At 37.2% G+C, this 20,482-nt stretch overlaps 1 protein-coding gene across 1 annotated transcript in view; it reads right to left on the bottom strand.

Annotated features, from left to right (window-relative positions):
• Col19a1 (collagen type XIX alpha 1 chain) overlaps positions 1-20,482 on the bottom strand; it is a 331,952-nt gene that overhangs the window by 255,794 nt on the left and 55,676 nt on the right. Inside the window, exons 7-9 of the mRNA XM_036167742.1 lie at positions 17,751-17,831; positions 13,279-13,404; positions 11,779-11,841 (exon numbers count right to left, since the gene is read on the bottom strand). Coding sequence (XP_036023635.1) covers positions 11,779-11,841; positions 13,279-13,404; positions 17,751-17,831 — 270 coding nt within the window. The remainder of the gene's footprint in view (positions 1-11,778; positions 11,842-13,278; positions 13,405-17,750; positions 17,832-20,482) is intronic.

A 20,482-nucleotide genomic window follows, 5' to 3' on the forward strand; every position in this document is an offset into this window, starting at 1 on the left:
ATTCTTATCATATAAATGGACATGCTTACTTCCTTGTCTGTATCTGTTGATTTCTGTGAGGTCAATTCTGAAGTCATACCAAAGGCAATTCTACATGAGACAGTTCCCTTTCCACTTGTCGGGCTCCTGTCATGGGCATGAACATTTTCAGCAGACGCCGATCATGTTCCATTACTGGAATTCTTGGTCACTGCACTGACAAGTCTGCTCTGAACAGCACAGCAGCTAGAAGGAGATACTCAACGGGGGTGGTGGTAGTGGGGGTGGTAAGCATTCTCAGTAAATCCTTGGGCATATACTTCAGTCTAGGAATTCACCATAACTCCCACCTGTCCAGATTCAGGCAGCTCAAAATAAGCTAACAATGCTACTATCTGCTCTATTGCTGTGAAATATTTATAAAAATTTACTTAACAGCAGTTTTTAAGCATTACTGAAAATGTAGTATCATTTCTAAGAATTATGTGAAGGAAGTTTAAGTATATTAAAAAGAACATTGTATCTTTGAATTTTAAAATAACAGTGAGATACTCAGCCTAAATGTTGAGATCTTAATTTTATTACTAATACATTTTTAGAAAGTTTGACTGTTTCTTTTTTTTAAGCCAGAGTGTACTGCCATATACATGCACACACATTATTTTAAGACCTAATGTTTTTCTTTGTTTAGATTAAATTATCAAAGTATTCTATAATGTTGCTGCTGTTGGTATAGTAAGCAGAAAATTTGGTTGTGATATGTAATTACATGTGGAAGCATCTAAACAGCATAATTATCAGTGTACTAGGTATTTTTACCACTTAAAAGTTATTACAGTTCTGGACACTAGGCACCAGGCAAGAATAGTAGAAAGCTGCAGTAACATCTGATAAAGAGATAACGAAATCACATTAAGTATCTGATGCCAAGAACATTCTATGGAAATGAGCTTCTATTACTCATCACTCAAGTATGTCCACTTGTCCCTAAGAAGCAGATTATTTTCCTCAGTTGATCCGATATAATATTTTATATCATATTGCAAGTTACTCAAGATAACAAGATACAGCATAAAATCCACTAAAGCACAATAATATGGCATTTACCCTGAACCCGAACAGCCCTTTTCAGAGAAAAGAAAGTGGTGATAGTTCTTCCTCTCTTCTTGCTAGCAGCCAATTTTTACATATCATGTTCCCAGAGTGCTGGCATGGGTGTGTCTTTAGTTGATGTTTTGTGATTATTGTAGTTAAAATATGGTGTTCCCCTATGGCAAATGTTAACTGATGTCTCCTCTTTCCCTACTTAGAGATTTAAAATCACTTCTAATTGTCTTTAATCCAACAGAACAGTGTGAGCATAATTGTTCCCATCACTATCTCAAATAAAGGGGGAAAAACCATATGAATCAACATAAAAACTTAAAAGGACATAGTTCAAGCATGCTAATGACAAGTGTTGATTCTGTAAAATTTTATTTAAAACATCTATGCCAATAGAAGAAATCCTCTCATTCTGAAACACGGGAGAAAAGCCCACAGATGTGCAGGCCGTCAGGGTAAACCCAATTTTACTTACAAAGTCAGTACTTGCCTAATACTACTGGAAAAGCACATATTTTACGTATGTGTGTGTGTTTCTGAGTTCCTGCTTCCTTTTTCGGCCAGTATCATCCTAAAGAAGGCATAAATGCTCTCTTTTATCTTTCAATTAAGATTTTAGTTCATTATTGGAAAAAATACAAAGAATAGTTTCAAAGAAATCATACCTTTCAAAACTGATTTCTGAGGATATTCTTTTTAATACAGTCCTTTTAATTCCTGGAACACACATGGTGTGAGAAGCGAATTGACTCCCCAAAATTGCCCTATGACCTTCCTGTGTGCACCACTCACAACTGAACACATACTCTTCCCAAATTAAATAATACATAAACTGTATTTATACATCAAACATCATTATAAGCTTCAAATTAACTTTTTCTGTCTGATTCACACTATAGAGCCAAAAAAAGATACATATATGCTTATCAAATTAAAGCTTTCTGAACCTAAAATCCTGCCCACTATTTTTATTTCTGTTATCTTAAATTATGGGAGAAAAAAAAATCTTCCATGATATCCATTTGGGTCACTATCTAGGCAAACCATTATCACTAGTTTGGAGTCTTCATATTATGATCCTGTTCTCTGGGTGTACATTAGCCAGTCAATACAATACATCTCTTAAAATGTGGCTTTCAAAACTCAGCATATTGTGTCAGAAATGGTCTCACACAGAGAACACAAAGCAAAGCTATAAGCTACACATGCACACACACACACACACACACACACACACACACACACACACACACACACACCATGCTGTTTTGGATGCTAAAGTGTACTTCTATTAGTACAGTTTGCTTCTAAAAATGTGTTTGCATAGACTGAGTTTGTCACCAAGTATAATAAGCACTACTACTTCCTTTCAAAGGAAAAAAACTGTATTTCCAATCCCTTTTCAAATTAGACAAATGTAAGTTATGTTGAGCTTTAAAAAGAACTGAATAATTTAGAAATTATTTGTGGAAGTGGTAAAAGTTTCCTCCCAAACCTACTGAAATTAGGGAGGCAAGGACTTTTGTAGGATCTTATAAAAATCTTGGATTCCATGAAATTGATGTGATCTATTTAAAGTGGGTCTGTCAGAAACAACGATTTGGGCTTATTATATTGTCCAATGTAGGTTAAAGACTGTCTCCATAAGTTTGAAACTGCAAAACCCTGGTAAGGAAATCAAGACATTTAATTTGACTTATCTACTGAAAGACCTGATGTGTGGTCACTGACACCAGCATCGAGCAGTCCACCAAGTGGAAGATGATTTAAGATATAGAGCACAGTGCCATCAGGCAACTCCTAATTGAGGACAGTGAGACACCAGTCACTGCAAGCCATTTCCTGTCCAGAGTATTCCTCGTGATGAGTAATTTATAGTGTGACTCCGTATCAGTTACCTCTACTAGAGCTTCGTCATGCTAAAGCCACTGCTTAACTCAGTTTTAGCCTTGCAGTAAATGATCATGGAGCCTTGGAGGATGAAAATTTCCTAGCAATGATATAAGGAACTAAGGGGATTTTTCAGTCTGAGACTGGGTGAAAAGAAAGCTGGATAATGAAGACAGGCTCTGCTTAAGTAAGCAGGAGGGCAGGTGATGAGGAAATGGGAAGCAAATTCTGAAGCTGTACACACTGTCGCTGTTACATTTTGTTCTAGGAAGCAGCACTTCTAAGCTTTGCTAGGTAGAATAGACAGTCTCCTTCCCCACTACTTCCCTGAAGTTTGCTTCTGTATAAAGCCTTGGGAGTTCTTACTAATGCACCTTTCTCATTCAGCCTTCAACATAGTTGTCTACCGGTTCTCTTTTATTTCCCTTCGGTACTTTGGGGCTAAGTTTCCTTGAGTTGTTCATAATTCAGCTAGCACTTATGAAGATTCTATCAGCATGATTGTCCTCTGTTGGTCCAAGCATAGGCATCACAGAGATGAGAGAGACATTGATTCCTCCTATTCTGGGAGCTCCCAGGGATATAGATGCACAAATATTGGTTGACGTAAACAAAGTACTATGTGAGGAGAATGGAGGAGCTTCAAGTTTGCTTACTGGACCAAAAGGTTTCATAAAAAGCTGTGTGAACTTTGAATGTAGTAATCTGTGATGATGATGATAAAGGATCCAAATATCCATCATCTGAATTCATCTTCAGTCTTTCAAATTTACCTGACAGCTTTATCTAATTGGACACTGGTACAATTCACCCTGGCTTGGCTGGCTGAAAGATGCTTCTGATGCAGTCACTTCAAGAAAACTGTACTATCTAAAGTCATAGATGTCTTAGACAACAGCAGTTTTTTCTTTAAATCCACTCTTCAGTATATCAGTAATCTACACCAAGAATAAGATAATTAGCCACTAAGCTATGTAATACTTATGTACTAGATACCAGTTGCATGTTAAACCAAAAAAGGGACATTAGCAGCCTGGGTTGCTGAAATCTGGCTGTTTGGTAAATAAAAGTCAAGTGCTTGGGTGCCAGATACGCTGCATGTGTTGAGCTCGTCATCCATCTGTCGCGGTCTCTGCCAACTGCTCTACTTGGGATGTGAGTGGAAGGCATTAGAGGGAATAAGAAACCATTAAGAGATGAAGTCAGCTGCAGAGGGAGCAGGTTTCTTTTTCCTATCCCTCTATTACCTCTGCCCTTCTTACATTTCTGCTCCTTTCAGTGATGTATCAACATACATGTCCTAAGAAGACAATGACAAGACATTCCACATCCAAGCCAGAGTTTTTCACCAACAAAGTTTTAGCCTTGGAACTTTAGCCAGTAAAACTAGAAAGTAGAGTAATGAAACTATAATTTTTGTGGTTATTTTCTATAAATATTGGTTATTATAAGAATTCCAATACTATGTCTGGATTTGATAAGATCTTCATTATTAAACATATTTTAATACACAAGTATACAGATGATTATTTTTGGTAAAATACAAGTTGGTTATATAACTAAATGATAACCCTAAAAAGCTATTATCAGTTTTTATGGAAAAGTAAAACATGATCACATTGGGATTTCATTGTTTTTCTTACAAACAGCACATTAATGCTTGATAAAAATGTAAAAATGGTATTTTTGTTACCATAAAGCTCACATTTATTTTATCAGCCTCAACAAAATATTCTATTGTCCAAGATGAGCTGAACAAGAATGATACCAATAGATATGCCAAACTGGACGGGGGAAAGCCCGTGAGGCTCCAACCCTACACAAATAATTGCAATCAACTAAGGAATGTTGGGAGCAGGAGAAAGTCTTCCTTCAGTTTATCCAATTCCAAATGCCCAGCTCTGAAAACATGAATGCAAGTCACATTACAGAGACTGAGCAGGTTATATTTAGGAATATATCAGTATATACATAGATACATGTGCATGGCATAACAATTTAAAAAGAGGCCTCGAATTTAAGGAAAGCAAGGAGGGCTATAGGGCAGCATTTGGAGGGAGGATGGGAAGGGAGAAATGTAATTATACTATAATCTAAAACAGTTTTATTTTCTCTCATTGGATGAAGTTGTTTGTTCTTATTTAGTGATTTCAGTTTCTAGAATAAATTGTTATGTGCAAATACATATTAAGATTTTTTTCTTAAATTAGGGAGAAACTGTGGAAATAGGCTTAATTCTGATTGTCCATGGAAAAATTAGGTGAAAGTAGAAATGCAGAGAGGAAGCCAAATGACTTAAACAAAAATTATTTTCACTAAACGCCTATAAGTTTCTTAGTCTCTGAGGTATTAACGCCACATCTGGACCAGGCTAGAGCGGAACTCATTAGGATTCACAACAGCTATAGGACTTGTCTGCACGCACATAAGCAGAAGCAGCATCTGCCTTTATTTCCTGGAGCTGCAGTATTCTCACAGATGCCTTTTTAGGGAAAATCGAGATTCAAACATCACCATCATTTCGTTTCCCAGCAGAAAAGAAATGCAAAGACAGTGAAGAGTGGATCATCTTTGTTTGTACTCATGCAAGTGCTATGACTAGGGGCCCAGAGTTTATGGAGAAGAAAAGATCCATCATCCAAAGTCCCGTGTAATGAGGGTAGTTTAGCTGCTTATCATGACAGGTGAACTAGCAACTGGCCCATTGTGTTATTAGATGTAATTCTTCAGCATCTTAATGTATATGGTGTTTTACCATTACATGTTGTTTTTAATAAAGTCATGGTACTAGTTTAATGTCTTTGATAGTAAGTACTCTGTATATATATATATATATATATATATATATATATATATATATATATACACACACACACACACACACACACACACACACACGTGCATGAGTGTGCACGCACATACATAAAAATCATATTTGATAAAGAGTGTAAAGGTAGATTTTCCTATGTTTGGTGTTCAAGTCAACCCAGAGAGCACCCATGAGTGGGCTACTGCCCATGGAGGACAGACTACAGATCTTCAGAGTCACCTTTGGTCACTGAAAATATTTCAAATCCAATTTTGAATTTGGAAAATAAGCAAAATTAAACCATCATAATTTCATAATTTTATTTCTGGAGGTAAAACTATAAAGTCCTCTCATTTAGTGAATAAACTGGTTTCCAGTAATTCTCAGGAGATGGACACAATCTTCTGCGGGTGTTGGAGCTAGAAGATCTAATGTTAACGTCATCCATAGATGTAAAGATGAGGGACACAACACTCCCTGGAGCAGAATTTTGAGACCAAACTTCACAATCCACTCCCTAAGCTGCAAAGCGAATGGATTTGCGATCTAATTCAAACTGAGTGCAAAAGGAAATCTGGGTCTTTGGGAACATCCAGATGATGCCAGAGCAGGGGGGTACATGTGGGCAGAACTTCACCCCCTAATTCTGCTTCTTGAAAATTATGAAACTTAGGGAAGTTCTAATTCTCTTTTTATATTAGATTCTAAATCCAGAAAGTAATAGTAAATCTGAACTTAAAGGTCTAGAAGTATTGAATGAGTTTATGTAAAGGAGGCTCTTGCTTAGTACATAATATTTATTGCATAAGTGGCTGTTTTTATCAACATGATACAAGTTTGTAACTCTATGTGCAATTATTTCAAATGAGTTCACTGCTTTGGAAACATCATGGTTTTTGTTTGTTTGTTTGTAAAAGAAGCCAAAGACACAGAAGATATTTGAGTTTTATTTTAACACTACTGCTAAATAAATTTTGAATAAAATAAATTTCCGGGCTGGAAAGATGGCTCAGAGGTTAAGAGCACTGGCTGTTCTTCCAGAGGTCCTGAGTTCAATTCCCAGCAACCATCTATAATGAGATCTGGTGCCCTCTTCTGATATGCAAGCATACACACAGAACACTATACATAATAAATAAAATCTTAAAAAAAATTTCCTCTAGTGAGTTTTAATTTGGTCTCATTTTAAGCCAGAGCTTGGAGCAGGAATATCATCAAGCTGTATGTTTAAAATGTCTCTTCCAGTTATCAAACATTTATGCCAGTCACTAAGCTGTCTCTTTCATGAATTTCTAATTTCGTCACTAAGGTAAATCAAGAGTGGGTCCAAGTAAAATTTCCGTTTGGTAAAGGAGAAAGATTTTTATTCTAGAGTGTAACTCTGCTTGCTTAATGTCAAGTACATAACTGACAACTAGTATTCACTCTCTACATGCTCTAGAAGGAACAAAATTAATTTATAACTGTTTCCTCCTGCTTGGCATGGGGATACACACCTTTTTACCCAGCACTCAGCAGACAGAGGCATGAGGACCTCTGAGTTTGAGGCCAGACTGTTCTAAGCCAGTCAGGGCTAGAAGGTGATACGCTGTCTCAAAAAAAAGAAAAAAAAAAGGTTTTGTCCATGTGGTATTGTGTTCCCAAAAATATTGTGCAGGCTAATAAACTTATCTGGAGTCAGAGAACAGGACGGCCACAAAATTAAACAAGAGGATAGGCAGTGGTAGCACACGCCTTTAATCCTAACATTCCAGAGACAGAAATACCTCTGGATCTCTGAGTTCAAGGCCACATTAGAAACAGCCAGGCATGGTGACACAAGCCTTTAATCCCAGAAATCCAGCCTTTAATTCCAGGGAGTAGATGGTAGAAAGTAGGAAGATTATATAAGGTGTGAAGACCAGAAACTAGCAGCATTTGGCTGGTTCAGCATTTGGCTGGTTAAGCATTTGGCTGGTTAAGCATTTAGGCTGGTTAAGCATTTGGCTGCTTAAGCATTTGGCTGGTTAAGCATTTTGGCTAGTTAAGCTTTTAGGCTTTGGAGCAGCACAGTTCAGCTGAGAGCCATTCTGGATGAGGACTCAGAGTCAACCAGTCTGAGGAAACAAGACCAGCTGAGGAACTGGTGGGGTGATGTAGCTGTGGCTTGTTCTGCTTCTCTGATCTTCCAGCGTTCACCCCAATAACTAGCCTCAGGTTTGATTTTATTAATAAGAACCTTTAATTGTCCTTTTGATACCATCTTGTTTTCTTTTGTAGGTATAAATAAAAACAATTGACAATAAAAAAAAAATAAGAACCTTTAAGATTCATACTACACCTTCTTAGGAAAAAGTTAATCGTTTAGCAAGCAAGTATTTCTTTTGCATCATTTAGGTGCTATTTTGGTTACATTTTTAACTATCACCTAAGTAAAATGGACACTATTGGAAACTAATCTTACTTTTTAAAAGTTTCTACATCACCACCAAACAATGAGCACTATACTGGCACATTAGTGAAGTAGGAAGTAAAGGAAATTTTTGTATAAAATATGCAGGCAGTAAAAGCAAGTGTGGCTCCATAGCTGGATTTGAAGAACACTCACCTAGTTAGCGTTCACCTCACACCATTTTACCACTTTAAACAAGAAGGACAAAGTTGTGCCTGTATGTGTGCGTGTGGTGGTAGGGGGCATGTGCATGTGTGTGGGTATGTGTATTCATGTGATCCTATGCATTCAAGCATTAATTTCTGCTGGAAATGAATCCATTCCTTTTATCCACTTTTCTTGGCAGTAGCTCCTACCTATCCATCTAAGTTTACCAAAAGTAACCAGGTATTTGCTTATAGAACGGAACTTTTCCCCTGAACCAACAGCAATTGGTTTCCCAAACTTAAGCAGAACCGTAGGTGCACTGGATCACTGTAATGCAGACAGTTACTGTTTCATGATATTTGACAGAAAGGCTGTGTGTAGAAGGTGCGGAACTCCTAGTCGATGTCTGCACTGGCTGATACGGGTAATTTGTAAAAGAATATAATTAAATGCAATAACTCCCCATCCTTAAAGTCCAAATGACTCCATTCTCCAAAACTACATTTCACAAAACAGTGCTACACAGTGTATTAATTTGCTTCTGTCTCCAAAGGGAAAAAAATGCAACGGTGATGAAGTACTGCTTTGTTCAGGGTCTTTGCTTAAAATAATCACTGCTGTCATTTCACCAAACTTCAAAGTGCAGGTCCAGTTTGCAACAATAGAATTTGCACGTGAACAATTGAATTTGTTACAATATCATACTGGATGGAAATATAAATGAAGCTATATGTAAATTCTACTTAATACTGTTCAGACTATGCCTCATTCCCTCATCCTAAACCAGGTTCTGGCTTAGATATAAAAAATGTTCCCTTTAAAAATAACGTGCCAGAGGTGTATGAATTGTGGCATGTTGCCTACATACTTGCTCCACAATGTTTCAACAAATCATATTTTTTTTTTCTGTTTTTGACAGTACTTGTAAGAACTCCTAATTTTAAAGAAAAAATTCAAATAATACTGAGAGGCAGTAACTAAGTAAAGCTTAGTGATACTCTTTAGGTGACATGGAAGATACCATATGTTCAAATGATGAAAATGTGGAAAATGTAGCTGTGAAGATATGTGAACTAATCATTTAATCACATAAGATATGTGAACTAATCATTTTCTTCAGAAATTTATTTATAAAAATCAAGACTGAAGAGATGGCTCGGCCACTAAAGGTTAAACTCACAGCCAAAAGCACCAAAAATCAAATAGGTTATTTCCATTACAATGCAATAGGAGTATTCTATCTGAAATATTTAACTCTAGTATGATTTAAAACTTTTGAAATTTAAGACACTGACATTTCTCCATTAGAGTCAAGTATTTGTAATATATATCAACTATACCATCAAATATAATAACAGTGATTTCCTTGTTATTTTTATTTTGCACATGCTCATTAGAATTATTTAAAATACATTATAAACCTTGGATTATAGAAGTGAGAAAACACCCTGCAGGTGGTAATTCTTTTCCACACATAAGTGTTAAATCTCTTTCATAGCCAAATAAAATGAAGTTAAAATCAGAGCTGGCACCACCATTGACCCAGACCCTGGTGAAAGAATGTGGTCAAAGACTGAGTGTTTCTATAAATACCAGGGCGAGGCTAGCCACGAAGAAGGGTCTCTAAGCTGCATGAAACTGGCTACAGAGAAAGCAACCTAAGCTGATATTGTATTTAGCTCCACAGGAAGCAGAATGAATCTGTAGCCTATGAGACGCTTAGAAGCAACTGAAGTAACCTGGATGCAAAAGAAAACTGCTTGAGGTACCTGGGGGAGTATTTGACGGACTGTTTTTCAATTTACAGTTAAGAAAATGAACCACAAAGAGCCTGGGAGGCATCGCCATTCACACTGTTGAGCAAAGAAAAGTTATGACAAGGTCCCTGGATCTTTCTACATGGAGTCCTTTTCATTGTATTACCGCTGTGCACCATTTACCTACGCATGGTGCCCCCAGTTGTAAGACGAAGGTATCAATACTAGGCTGACACTCTCTACAAGTTTATACAGGTAAAATAGTACAAAGTAGAGATGATCTCAATGACAGAACACACATAATCCTGAGGTAAATTTTAGAAAAGGGAGCTGCTTTCAAAATGGATACTAGTCAAGAGAAGGATAATGGACTCTGCAGACCTAGGCTCCATTCTCAGCCTCAACCTATGCTATTTGGGAAATAATTTAGCCTCACTAATCCTCAGTTTCTCCATCTGTAAAATGGCAATACTAATTCCCAACATGAAAATTTGTTTGAGGATCAAATACGATTGCATCAGAAGCGTTGGTCTCAGTGTTTGCACGTGGGGAACAGTAAATATGTGTATTTACTGTCTGTAATGATTTGAATGCTTAATTTGATTTAAGTAGCTTTTACATTATGTGTTTAATTATTTTGAACTTTCATATAATGATACCAAAAGCAAAGGAGCCCAAGATTTATAAACGGAAATAATCAAAAATACCCATTTCTCTTCAAAAACCCCTTCTCCAGCACTTGCCAGACTTTCCTCTGGAAGGGATGATGGACCTACATTCCTCTGAGACACAAATGACTTACTTTGTGGAAGTTTTGAGGACCTCTCAGGCATTAATCTCCTTCAAAAAAGCCCAACTAGATTATGTAAATGATTTAGGGTCATGAATTTCCAAGTGAGGAATTGAAGTCCTTTTTCCTTTGACTGAAAAGCACAGTCACCCGACCATAGTACAAATTAATTTATGTGATTTGCTAAAAGACACATTCAAAAGACCAGAAAGCATTACAGCTAAGTTTGAGCTTGTCAAAGGGAAGACAAATCTTGATGCATAGGTTATTGCCTATGATTGATTGCATACTGAGAGGTCAAGAACATGCCACATCTCCCCCATTCAGTTCTTTCCAGTCTCTCTGGGTAGTTTTCTTAGGACTCTTGAAATTCTCATTTAGCATCTAAGATGGATATTCTCTATCTCCTTCTAAAAGTGACATCCCAGGAAGCAATTTACCCTATTCTTTATTTCCCCTAGAACATGTAGCAGTAGGCTTCCCACAGATGCTAAATGAAGGTTAGCCATTGGAACCTGCTCAGTGGGAACCTGTCAGTGGACAAGGGGGATACTTTCTTAGGTACTGGGAGAAAATAGTAGTAAGGAAAGCTAGTGTGCAGCTAGGGCATATGCCTGCTTCACCATGTTGTTAAGAACATAGAGGTACAAGGACTTGCTGTTCTAGATGTCTCAGAATTTCCTAATATCATGATCTCAGAAGTAGACTGAAATTCTGACAGGACTCTAGTTTACAAAGATATTGATCTCAGTTGAGTTTTTGGAAGCCTTTTTGAAATATATTTATGGGGAATATAGGATGGAAAAAATCTTTTTAAGTCACTTTTGAACAAACCCCTTTATCCCAAGAGTATTGGTTGTGTGCACAGTACCGGTTCTCCTTTGTCCCCCTTATGTCCAATGGAACCCAGAATTCCTGGTGATCCTGCTTCCTCCTGAGGGAAAAAATGAATGCCCATGTCAAAATCATTCTGTTTCATTGCCCTAAAGCCAAATCTGCCTGCCTGTCTGTCTCTCTATCTCTTTATCACCTGTCTGTCTGTCTGTCTGTCTATCTATCTATCTATCTATCTATCTATCTATCTATCTATCTACCTACCTATCTATCTATCATCTATATATATTGTCTACCTTCACACCTACCAACCTACCTATCACTTATCTTATTTACCTGCCATCATTTATTTCTCTAATTGTCTGTTTTTAAGAACAGACCTAATGACTTCTATGAACATAAAAAAGATATTTATGGAGGTTCGTGGACCCAGCATCACAAACCAAAAAACCCATATAGTTTTACATGAAGCTAGTAAATTAAACATGTCCCACAGAGACAATCAATTAATAGAAAAGAGGCAGCTGGTTGGATATTTGCAGATCCTGCACAAATATAGTCATCAGTCAGAAAAGGGGAAGTACTATGCAGTGTGTTTTTCTACATGTTTGTTGAAGATCAGGCACTTTTCCTCCAGCACCAAATTCCCAAACTGCAGCCTGTTCCTAGCATGTGCTGTGTTCTCAGGACTTCCTGAATGGCAGCCTGTTCCTAGCATTTCTGATATACTTCCACTTCTCTGTCATACAGTGGTTTTTCTCCCCAATTTTTCTATTAATTGTAACTTTCATACATTGAAAGGAAAGCAAAAGAGACCCACAGCCGAATATTAGGCAGAGCTAGAGGAACCTTGTGGAAGACGGGGAGGAAGAATTCTATGAGCCAGAGGGGTCAAGGACACCACAAGAAAATCCACAGAATCAACTTACCTGGGCTCATAGGGGCTCACAGAGCCTGAACCAACAACCAGAGAGCTTGCATGGGTCTGACCTAGGCCCTTTACATATGTGTAACAGTTGTGTGGCTTGAACTTCTTGTGGGACTCCTAGTGGTAAGAGCAAGGGCCGTCTCTGACTCTTTGCCTGCTCTTGGGACCCTTTCCCTCACTCTGGGTTGCCTTGTCCAGCCTTAAAATGAGGTGGGGAGGTGCCTAGTCTCACTGCATCTTCATATGCCATGTTTACTTGATTTCTATGGGAGGCCTGCCCTTTTCTGAAGAGAAACTGAGGAGAGGATGGGAGAGAGCAGAAGGGATATGGGGCTGAGGGAAGGAGGAGAGGAGGGAAGGGAAACTGTGGTCTGATGTAAAGATAATAATAAATAATAATAATAGTATCTCAAAAGGGAAAGCAAAAATCCAAGAAATGAATCTTTAATTTTCTTTTTCTGACCCACTTTGGTGGTGGTATTGTTTTTGAGATTGGATTTTACCAGCACTGAGGAAAAGGCACCTTTTGTGGACCACAGGCTTCAGCCCAGGAGTCCAGACCACTGTGAGGAGTGACCTTTCATTATATACATACCAAGGCTAGCATACCTTGTTTGGAATACACAGGCATGGGTCTTTAAGTTCCTGCTTTCCTGGCAGATATGAAGATATTTTACCAGTGTGAGTGGTCACCCATGATGAAGTGGTACTTCCAAAGCTGTCTTGCTCAGGACACTAAAAATCCCCAAAGAGAAGTTAGAGAATGATGTCAGTTCTTGATGCTAGCTCCCATCAAGCCAGAGATAGCTGGTTGCCATACTTCCTTCTTATTAACCAAGCATTGTCACCCATGTACGAAAAATTGCCACACTTTTGCTCTATCACTAAATCTCTAGTATATAACTACATTGACAACACACAAAGAGTACACGAAAACTGGTTATTTTCATGAAAATTAGGTGACCTTATGATAAGTATGGTAATATTGTACACTTAACAGTGATTACATAAAAGATTTTACACAAGCAAAATGTGAATAGTATATGGCAAACAAAAGTTTAAAAGCATATACATTTAATTGGTAAAATAGGTACTACAACAAGCTGGTTATAACTATAAGTAAAACTGGGAATGATTTCTTTTTAAACTCTAAGTGTAAACAGATGGTTCTCTCCCACCTTCCAATTGCCGAATAACCACTCAGAGGATTAATATTACTTATAGATGCTCAGGATTATTACTAACTAGCTCTTACACTTACATTAACCCATAATTCTTGTCTATATTTAGCCATGTGGCTTGGTACCTTTTCCCAGTACAACGTTCTCATCTTGCTTCCTCTGAATCTGGCTGGTGACTCCTGACTTGGACCTTCTCTTTCCCAACATTCTCAGTTTGGCTTTCCTGACTGACTTCCTGCCCAGCTACCAGTCTGTTAGCTTCTTATTAACCAATGAGAGTAATACATGTTCATAGTGTAGAAAGGGATTATTCCACAGCATCTAAGATAATAATAATAACAATAATGATAATAATAATAACAATTATTATTATTATTATCATTTAATCAATGTATACCCTATTCTACTCCAGTGTCCTTTAATGATGTAAAAGTGGAGGAAGCTGAATCTGGCAAGTTTAGAACATGCTGAACAGCATGAAGTAAAGTTTAGTTATAAAGAGAAAGAATGTCCACCACCCTCCCTCACCCCAATTTAGTTCAGGAGGCAGGAGAGACAGCAATTAAGAGCCAAGACTACTTTTGCAGAGAACCCAAGTTCAGGTCTAAGCACCTACATCTGGGGACTTACCCCCAGCTGCTACTCTAGCCTCTGATGCTCTCTTCTGCTCTTCTGTGCCTGCACCCATAGCAGGTATCAACACACCCTGACATACACATGCATGCATATCAATACACATACCTAAATAAAATAAATACTTCCTAATGTATCACGAGGTGATTCTAAAGAGAATGACTCCCCTTGACATCTGATACCACAGGAGTCCTGGTATTAACTCTTTACTTGCCACTTCAGTGAAGGTTAAACAACAGGTGGAAGAACTCACCAGTTGCTTTATATACTACAAATTATACATACATGGAAAAACATTTTCAAATTATGAATATAAAAGATTCTCTCGGTGGTTTTCTTCTGTGTTGTGAGACCATGGGGAATATCTATTTTCACTCTTGTATCTGATTATTTATTTACTTCTTGCATTTTACTTACTAAAATAAGAATTCACAAGTTGTTTTTTAATAGATGGCCCTCTAATACTTTTGATAACAATGAAACTTGTAATAAACAGCACTGGGACCAGATTCTTGTATTTAGTACTAGTGATTTCATGCTCTTTGCCTCTAGATTTGGTGATCATTGGGTATCCTAACAAATTTTCAGATCCAAAATCCTAAAAATTATATGCATATGAAACAAGAATGCTGCTCAGACAGTTTATTCGTCCAAGATAATTTATTATTTTCTAAGTAGTTTTTCCCTTACATTGTCAGTCATGTGACATTTGCTCCAGTGGTGTGTTCTGAACTCAGGTCACAAGGCTGTACAGCAAGCAGTCTTAACCACTGAGCCGTTTCTCTAGCCCCCTTTAAAACATTTTTCAAAAATAAAAAGCAAAGAAGGCTGTTGATAGCAAAAGTTCACCAACTGTGTTTGAATGGTTTTTGTATGATTATCTCATTTAAGTGTTCATGAAATGTGTCAGATTTCTATTTACTTTAGTTACAGCGTAGATGGTGAAGTCATCACCACAAATAATTTCATGAAATTTCAACATGAAAAATACTGTATTTGGTTATTTTTACTTACCTGGTTTGGATTCCTAACTTCTTTTTAACTATAAAACTAATTTCCAAATAATCCTTATAAACAAATTTGTTTATTAAATTTTAAGGTTAGCAGTGGGATATAATAAATTATCTGGGATGAATATACTGTCTGAGCAGCATTCTTGTTTCATCTGAATATAACTTTAGGATTTTGGTTCAAAAAATTTGTTAGGATACCAATTTTAAGGTTAACCAAAAATGTTAACAATTGTGAAGTAATATCTGACTTTAATTACTAAGTCATTTTACCTAATTCTCCACCTATATGCATATAATCCATTTTATAGTAATATATTAACATAAGGCAATGAATATTGGTCAAGAATATAACATTTACAGATATCAAGACATCACTACATTACTTTTAAATGGAAGAAAATGGTTATTTTAAGAATCGTAATATAATATAATCATAACCATTAAAAGCAAACTTTGGAATAAGAAAACCTTCACGATTAAAGGTATAGGTTCAGGCAGCCTTGGTATTTCAAGTCTGTAGATTGGCATTCAAGCTATCTTTTTAGGTATTTATAGAAAGATATTTGGCAGACTTTCACTTCGCTTGGAATGAGATCCATAAACTGGGTTTGAGATGTGCTTTGTACAGCCAACTTATATAAGCAAGACATAATATTTGAAAGACTTGGAGTTATTTGGCTAGTTTTTCATTCTACTACTTATACTGCATGAGAGAAATTACAAGAGTTTTTGAATTAAAAATTACTGATTAAAACTTCATAGGGACTTCCTAATAGGTGTGAAAATTTGAGGAAATTTAAGAACCAAAGAAACAGAACTTTGAATCTTGGACTTTTGTTTTTCATATGGTCTCTCAGTGAGATTTTAGAATTATTCCCTTCTCACAGCCTTTTGCTTTGTAGTTGACAAATCAGCAAATGAAGAGGTTCTGCTGTGCGGTGATTTGAAGAAAAAATGTTCCCCAAGGGCTCAGATAGTTCAACACTTGGTGCCCAGGATGTGATACTGTTTAAGGAGGTGGTGCTGCTGCCTTGCTGGAGGAAATATGTCACTGTCAAGGGCCTTGAGAGTTCACAGCCTTGCCTTACTTCCTGTTCATACTCTCTGCTTTGTGTTGGAGGCTGAAGATGTGATCTCTCAGTTTCCAGCTCTAGCTGCCTGCTGACAAGCCTACCCTTCCCCACCATCATGATGGACTCCTCCTTTGGAACCATAAGCTAATAAACAGTCTTTCTTCCATAAGTTACCTTTGGTCATGGTATGTTATTAGAGCAGAAGAAAACAAACTAATACATACTCTGAAAATCTTTTGCTAACAATGTGCTAGATGTAAAAGAATTTGAAAGAACATCCACCATTGCTGTCTAATTTGTACTTCAATCAATTAAAAACAAATATCATTATATCTATAATATGCGATGGTATAGGTGACTATTACAGTGAGACATAGAAAGCACTGCATTGTTTTTCTTGGAATGAAGTACATGGATATGGGAGTGATGGCTATACAGAAAGGTCAAGAATAATTAACATGGGAGACTAATCCACTGGGTTGATATTCTGTTGCCAATAAAGGAATCACTTAGGTCTTTGAGAAAAAGATGACTAGACAAGGACACTCTTCATATCAGTCAGTGCTTTCCCTTAGTGCAATGTCTACTAGATCAATGGTTAATAACAAATATTTACTGTAAGAAAACAAGTAAACATATAATTCAGTGATTTAGAGACTTATTCTGGTGATACTGTCAAGGAAAAGAATGTGTGTTAGAAAAGCAGCTCAGCTCGCGTGATGCTGTGAAAGCTAGGTATAAGGTAAAAGTGGACTTGGCAAGGGCAGGGAAAAGAAGAAAGGGATGAAATGTGTCACAAAGCAAGACTAGACAAAGCAGACAGGTTGACTGGTCTTAAGGTGTAGGGAGAATTAAGGGGGAAAGACCTGACTTTAATGTGGGCAGCACCTCCAATCAGAGGGACCTCAGATGAAACAAGGGTGAAAGGTATACAGAGAAGATATAAGTCCTCTTCAAGTTATGTTGAGTCCAAAATGTGAATAAGTCATTGTCAAACTTCAGTGTACAACCCAGTGGTTGAAGTTTGGGCATGTACTTAGAAGGGCTCCCTACTGGGGATAAATTATTCATCCAGATTCATTTGAGAACTTCATTGTGCCCTACACATAGAATCTACAGAACATGAATTAAATGGCAACCAGCATTCATTTGTGTTTCACATGGTAAGAAAATTAGCCTACCTTAGTAGCTGATATGTCACAACACGATTCTTCAACTAAGAAGTTTGCATTGCAGGAGATTATGAGTTGGTGAAGTTCAATCTGTGAAAAGTCAGTAGTAAAGCACATCATTGGTTCTGAGAATTGAACTTAGGCATTATGAACTATAGCGATTTAAATAGAAAGAAAAGGGAAGCTAATATAAATGACAGATATATATTTATAGTGTTTAATTTTAATTTATGATTCATTACAAAGGGTTATTTGAGAACCAGTCAGCTACCACAGGAAGATCTTCAGACAGAAACTGAGTTAACAAAACAATTGCAAAGCTTAGCTAATTGTCTCAAGCAATAAAAAAGAAATGTTGAATTAAGAAGGCAATAAAGACAAATGTTTAATTAGAGATGTATTGCTATGTGCTACAATATGCTACTGTACAAAATGACATTTAAAGGTAAAACTTTGCAGGAACGTGCTCAAAGGTGAGAATAGGAGGTGGAAAAGACTTTCTCTTTAGGTACTAATGTCCTAGTTGAACTATGGAGTAAATGTGCCATAACCAATGAAGTAAAAAGAAGATATTTAGTTTTTACCTATGTTTAATGAAGTCTGCATAAAGCCTATTGATTGCATATTAGTGCAATCCTGAGCAAGACTCAAAAGCTGAACCCAGTAGCACGTGCCTGCAATACTAACATTGGTGCAAAAGGAGTGTTTCCTTGAGGCTAATTTGAGTTACATGTGGTGTTCCAGACCATTCTGGACTACCCAGAGTGTAATAATGCTGTGTAAATAATGCTAAACGAAAGATTCACGGTCTTTCTACGAAAGTTTCTTCTACTTGCAGAAGATTCACTTTTTTTTTTTTTTTTGCATTTAGACAAGAGATGAAAAGTGGTCATAGAAAACAGACATCTGACTATCTGTGAATCTCTAACTTGCCCCCATCCTACATACACAACCAAAACCAGGAGGGCTGTTAGAATGTTCACTATACTGAGATGAACAAAATTGATTGGCTCATGGAAAGTATTGGGCATTCCCGAAAACTTGTGGATTCATGAGTAGCCTCAGGTCTGTGGTTGACTCAAAAATATGCAAGTTGATGAGATTTGGCAATTAATATTTAAGCAGCATTTTACAAGGTTATTGAGATGAATTTTCATTTGAAAAGTTTAAGTACAAAATTTAGTCTAATGATAGCATACAAATTATGCAAAGTAAAGAATGAAAATTATATTGAGCTAATGCTGCTTATAACTGGAGTTTATTTTAATCATTGTTATCAAAATAACAGGTAAGTGGGGGCTGGTAGGAGGGCTCTGTGGTAAGAGCACCTGCTGAGTTTGCATTCCCAGCTCCCATGTGAAAAATCTGATATGGTTGTGCTTGTCTTTATATAGTCCTACTATCAGAGGTTGAGATAAATGGTCTTGAGTGCTCACTGCCCAGGAAGCCTACCTGAAAAATGAAGCTTCTGGTTCACCAAGATATCTTGTCTCAGGGCAGAGAATGATAGGGAAAGAATCCCATACATTTAATATCCTGCTCTGCCCTCACATATTCCTGTACAGTAAACCCCTCTGTACACTCATGTGCATTCACCACATATGAATACACCACACACTAACACATCACCCATACACAACAGGGATTAAAATCCTATCATGTGCCACACCGTGCCCTGCACTGTGTATGTGTTATTTTACTTAACTAAAGATAGATCATCAATTTTAAAGGGTTAAAACTTAATTCCAAATACTTATACTTGTACTCATAGGTGAGTGCAGTTCTCAACCCTCATCAAAGCAGCTACCTTTTGCAGCAGATTCATAAGTTCATAAGAGGATCATAACAGGACAAAATGCAGAAAATAAGTAACTGTAGAGAGTTCCCTGAAGGTGACATCTAAATAGAACTTCTCCAAGGCTCAAGAATGGTCATGAAAGATGTGGCAGAAAGGTTATAAGAACCAGAGGTGGGGAGGAGTCCTGTGACGTGTTTCCCAGTCATGGTGGGGCCTCTACATACACTAACTCATGGGGACTCTATCTCCCTGGTGAAGTACCACCACTGCATGAGGAACTATTGGCCATTGATAGTACAAGAGGACGGGGAGCTAGTTTTCTTCAGGAATCTGGCTCCTGAGAGGCCACCCATGCTTCAGTAGATGGCTGTACACCCATGTATGCACTGGCAGCACCAGAAGGATACAGTGGGTTAAAAAAAAAGTCTTGAAATTAGAAGAGGATGTGATGGAGTGGGAAAATGGATATGGAGGTATTTGGTCAATATGATCAAAATACATTGTATGAAACCCTCAAAGGCTAATTAAAAAACAGATGCTAAAGCTTTAGTGTGGCTGTTATTAGGAATACAATAGGTGCCTGACCAAATGACAATAAATATCAAATTCACCCATCAGAAAGAGAAAAATTAGACTATACTTTGGGGATAGAGTGAGATATCTCAACAGTTAAGAGCACTTGCTGACCTTTTAGAAGACACAGGTTGTTTCCAACACTTATAACCATCTTTACCTGCAGTTCCAGGGCATTCGATGCCTCCTGCAGGCTGTCCACGCTACCATGCACCAAATATGGTGCATATATGTATGTGCAAGCAAAACACTCCCACACATAATATAGCTAAATCTAATGAGCACTACATTGGAAATAAACATGTTTTCAAGTGATTGGATGGGCAGTAACATGCATATTTGTAAATTATTAATATCTTTTAACAACATA

Source organism: Onychomys torridus, chromosome 18 (assembly GCF_903995425.1).
Source record: "Onychomys torridus chromosome 18, mOncTor1.1, whole genome shotgun sequence".
NCBI lineage: Eukaryota > Metazoa > Chordata > Mammalia > Rodentia > Cricetidae > Onychomys > Onychomys torridus.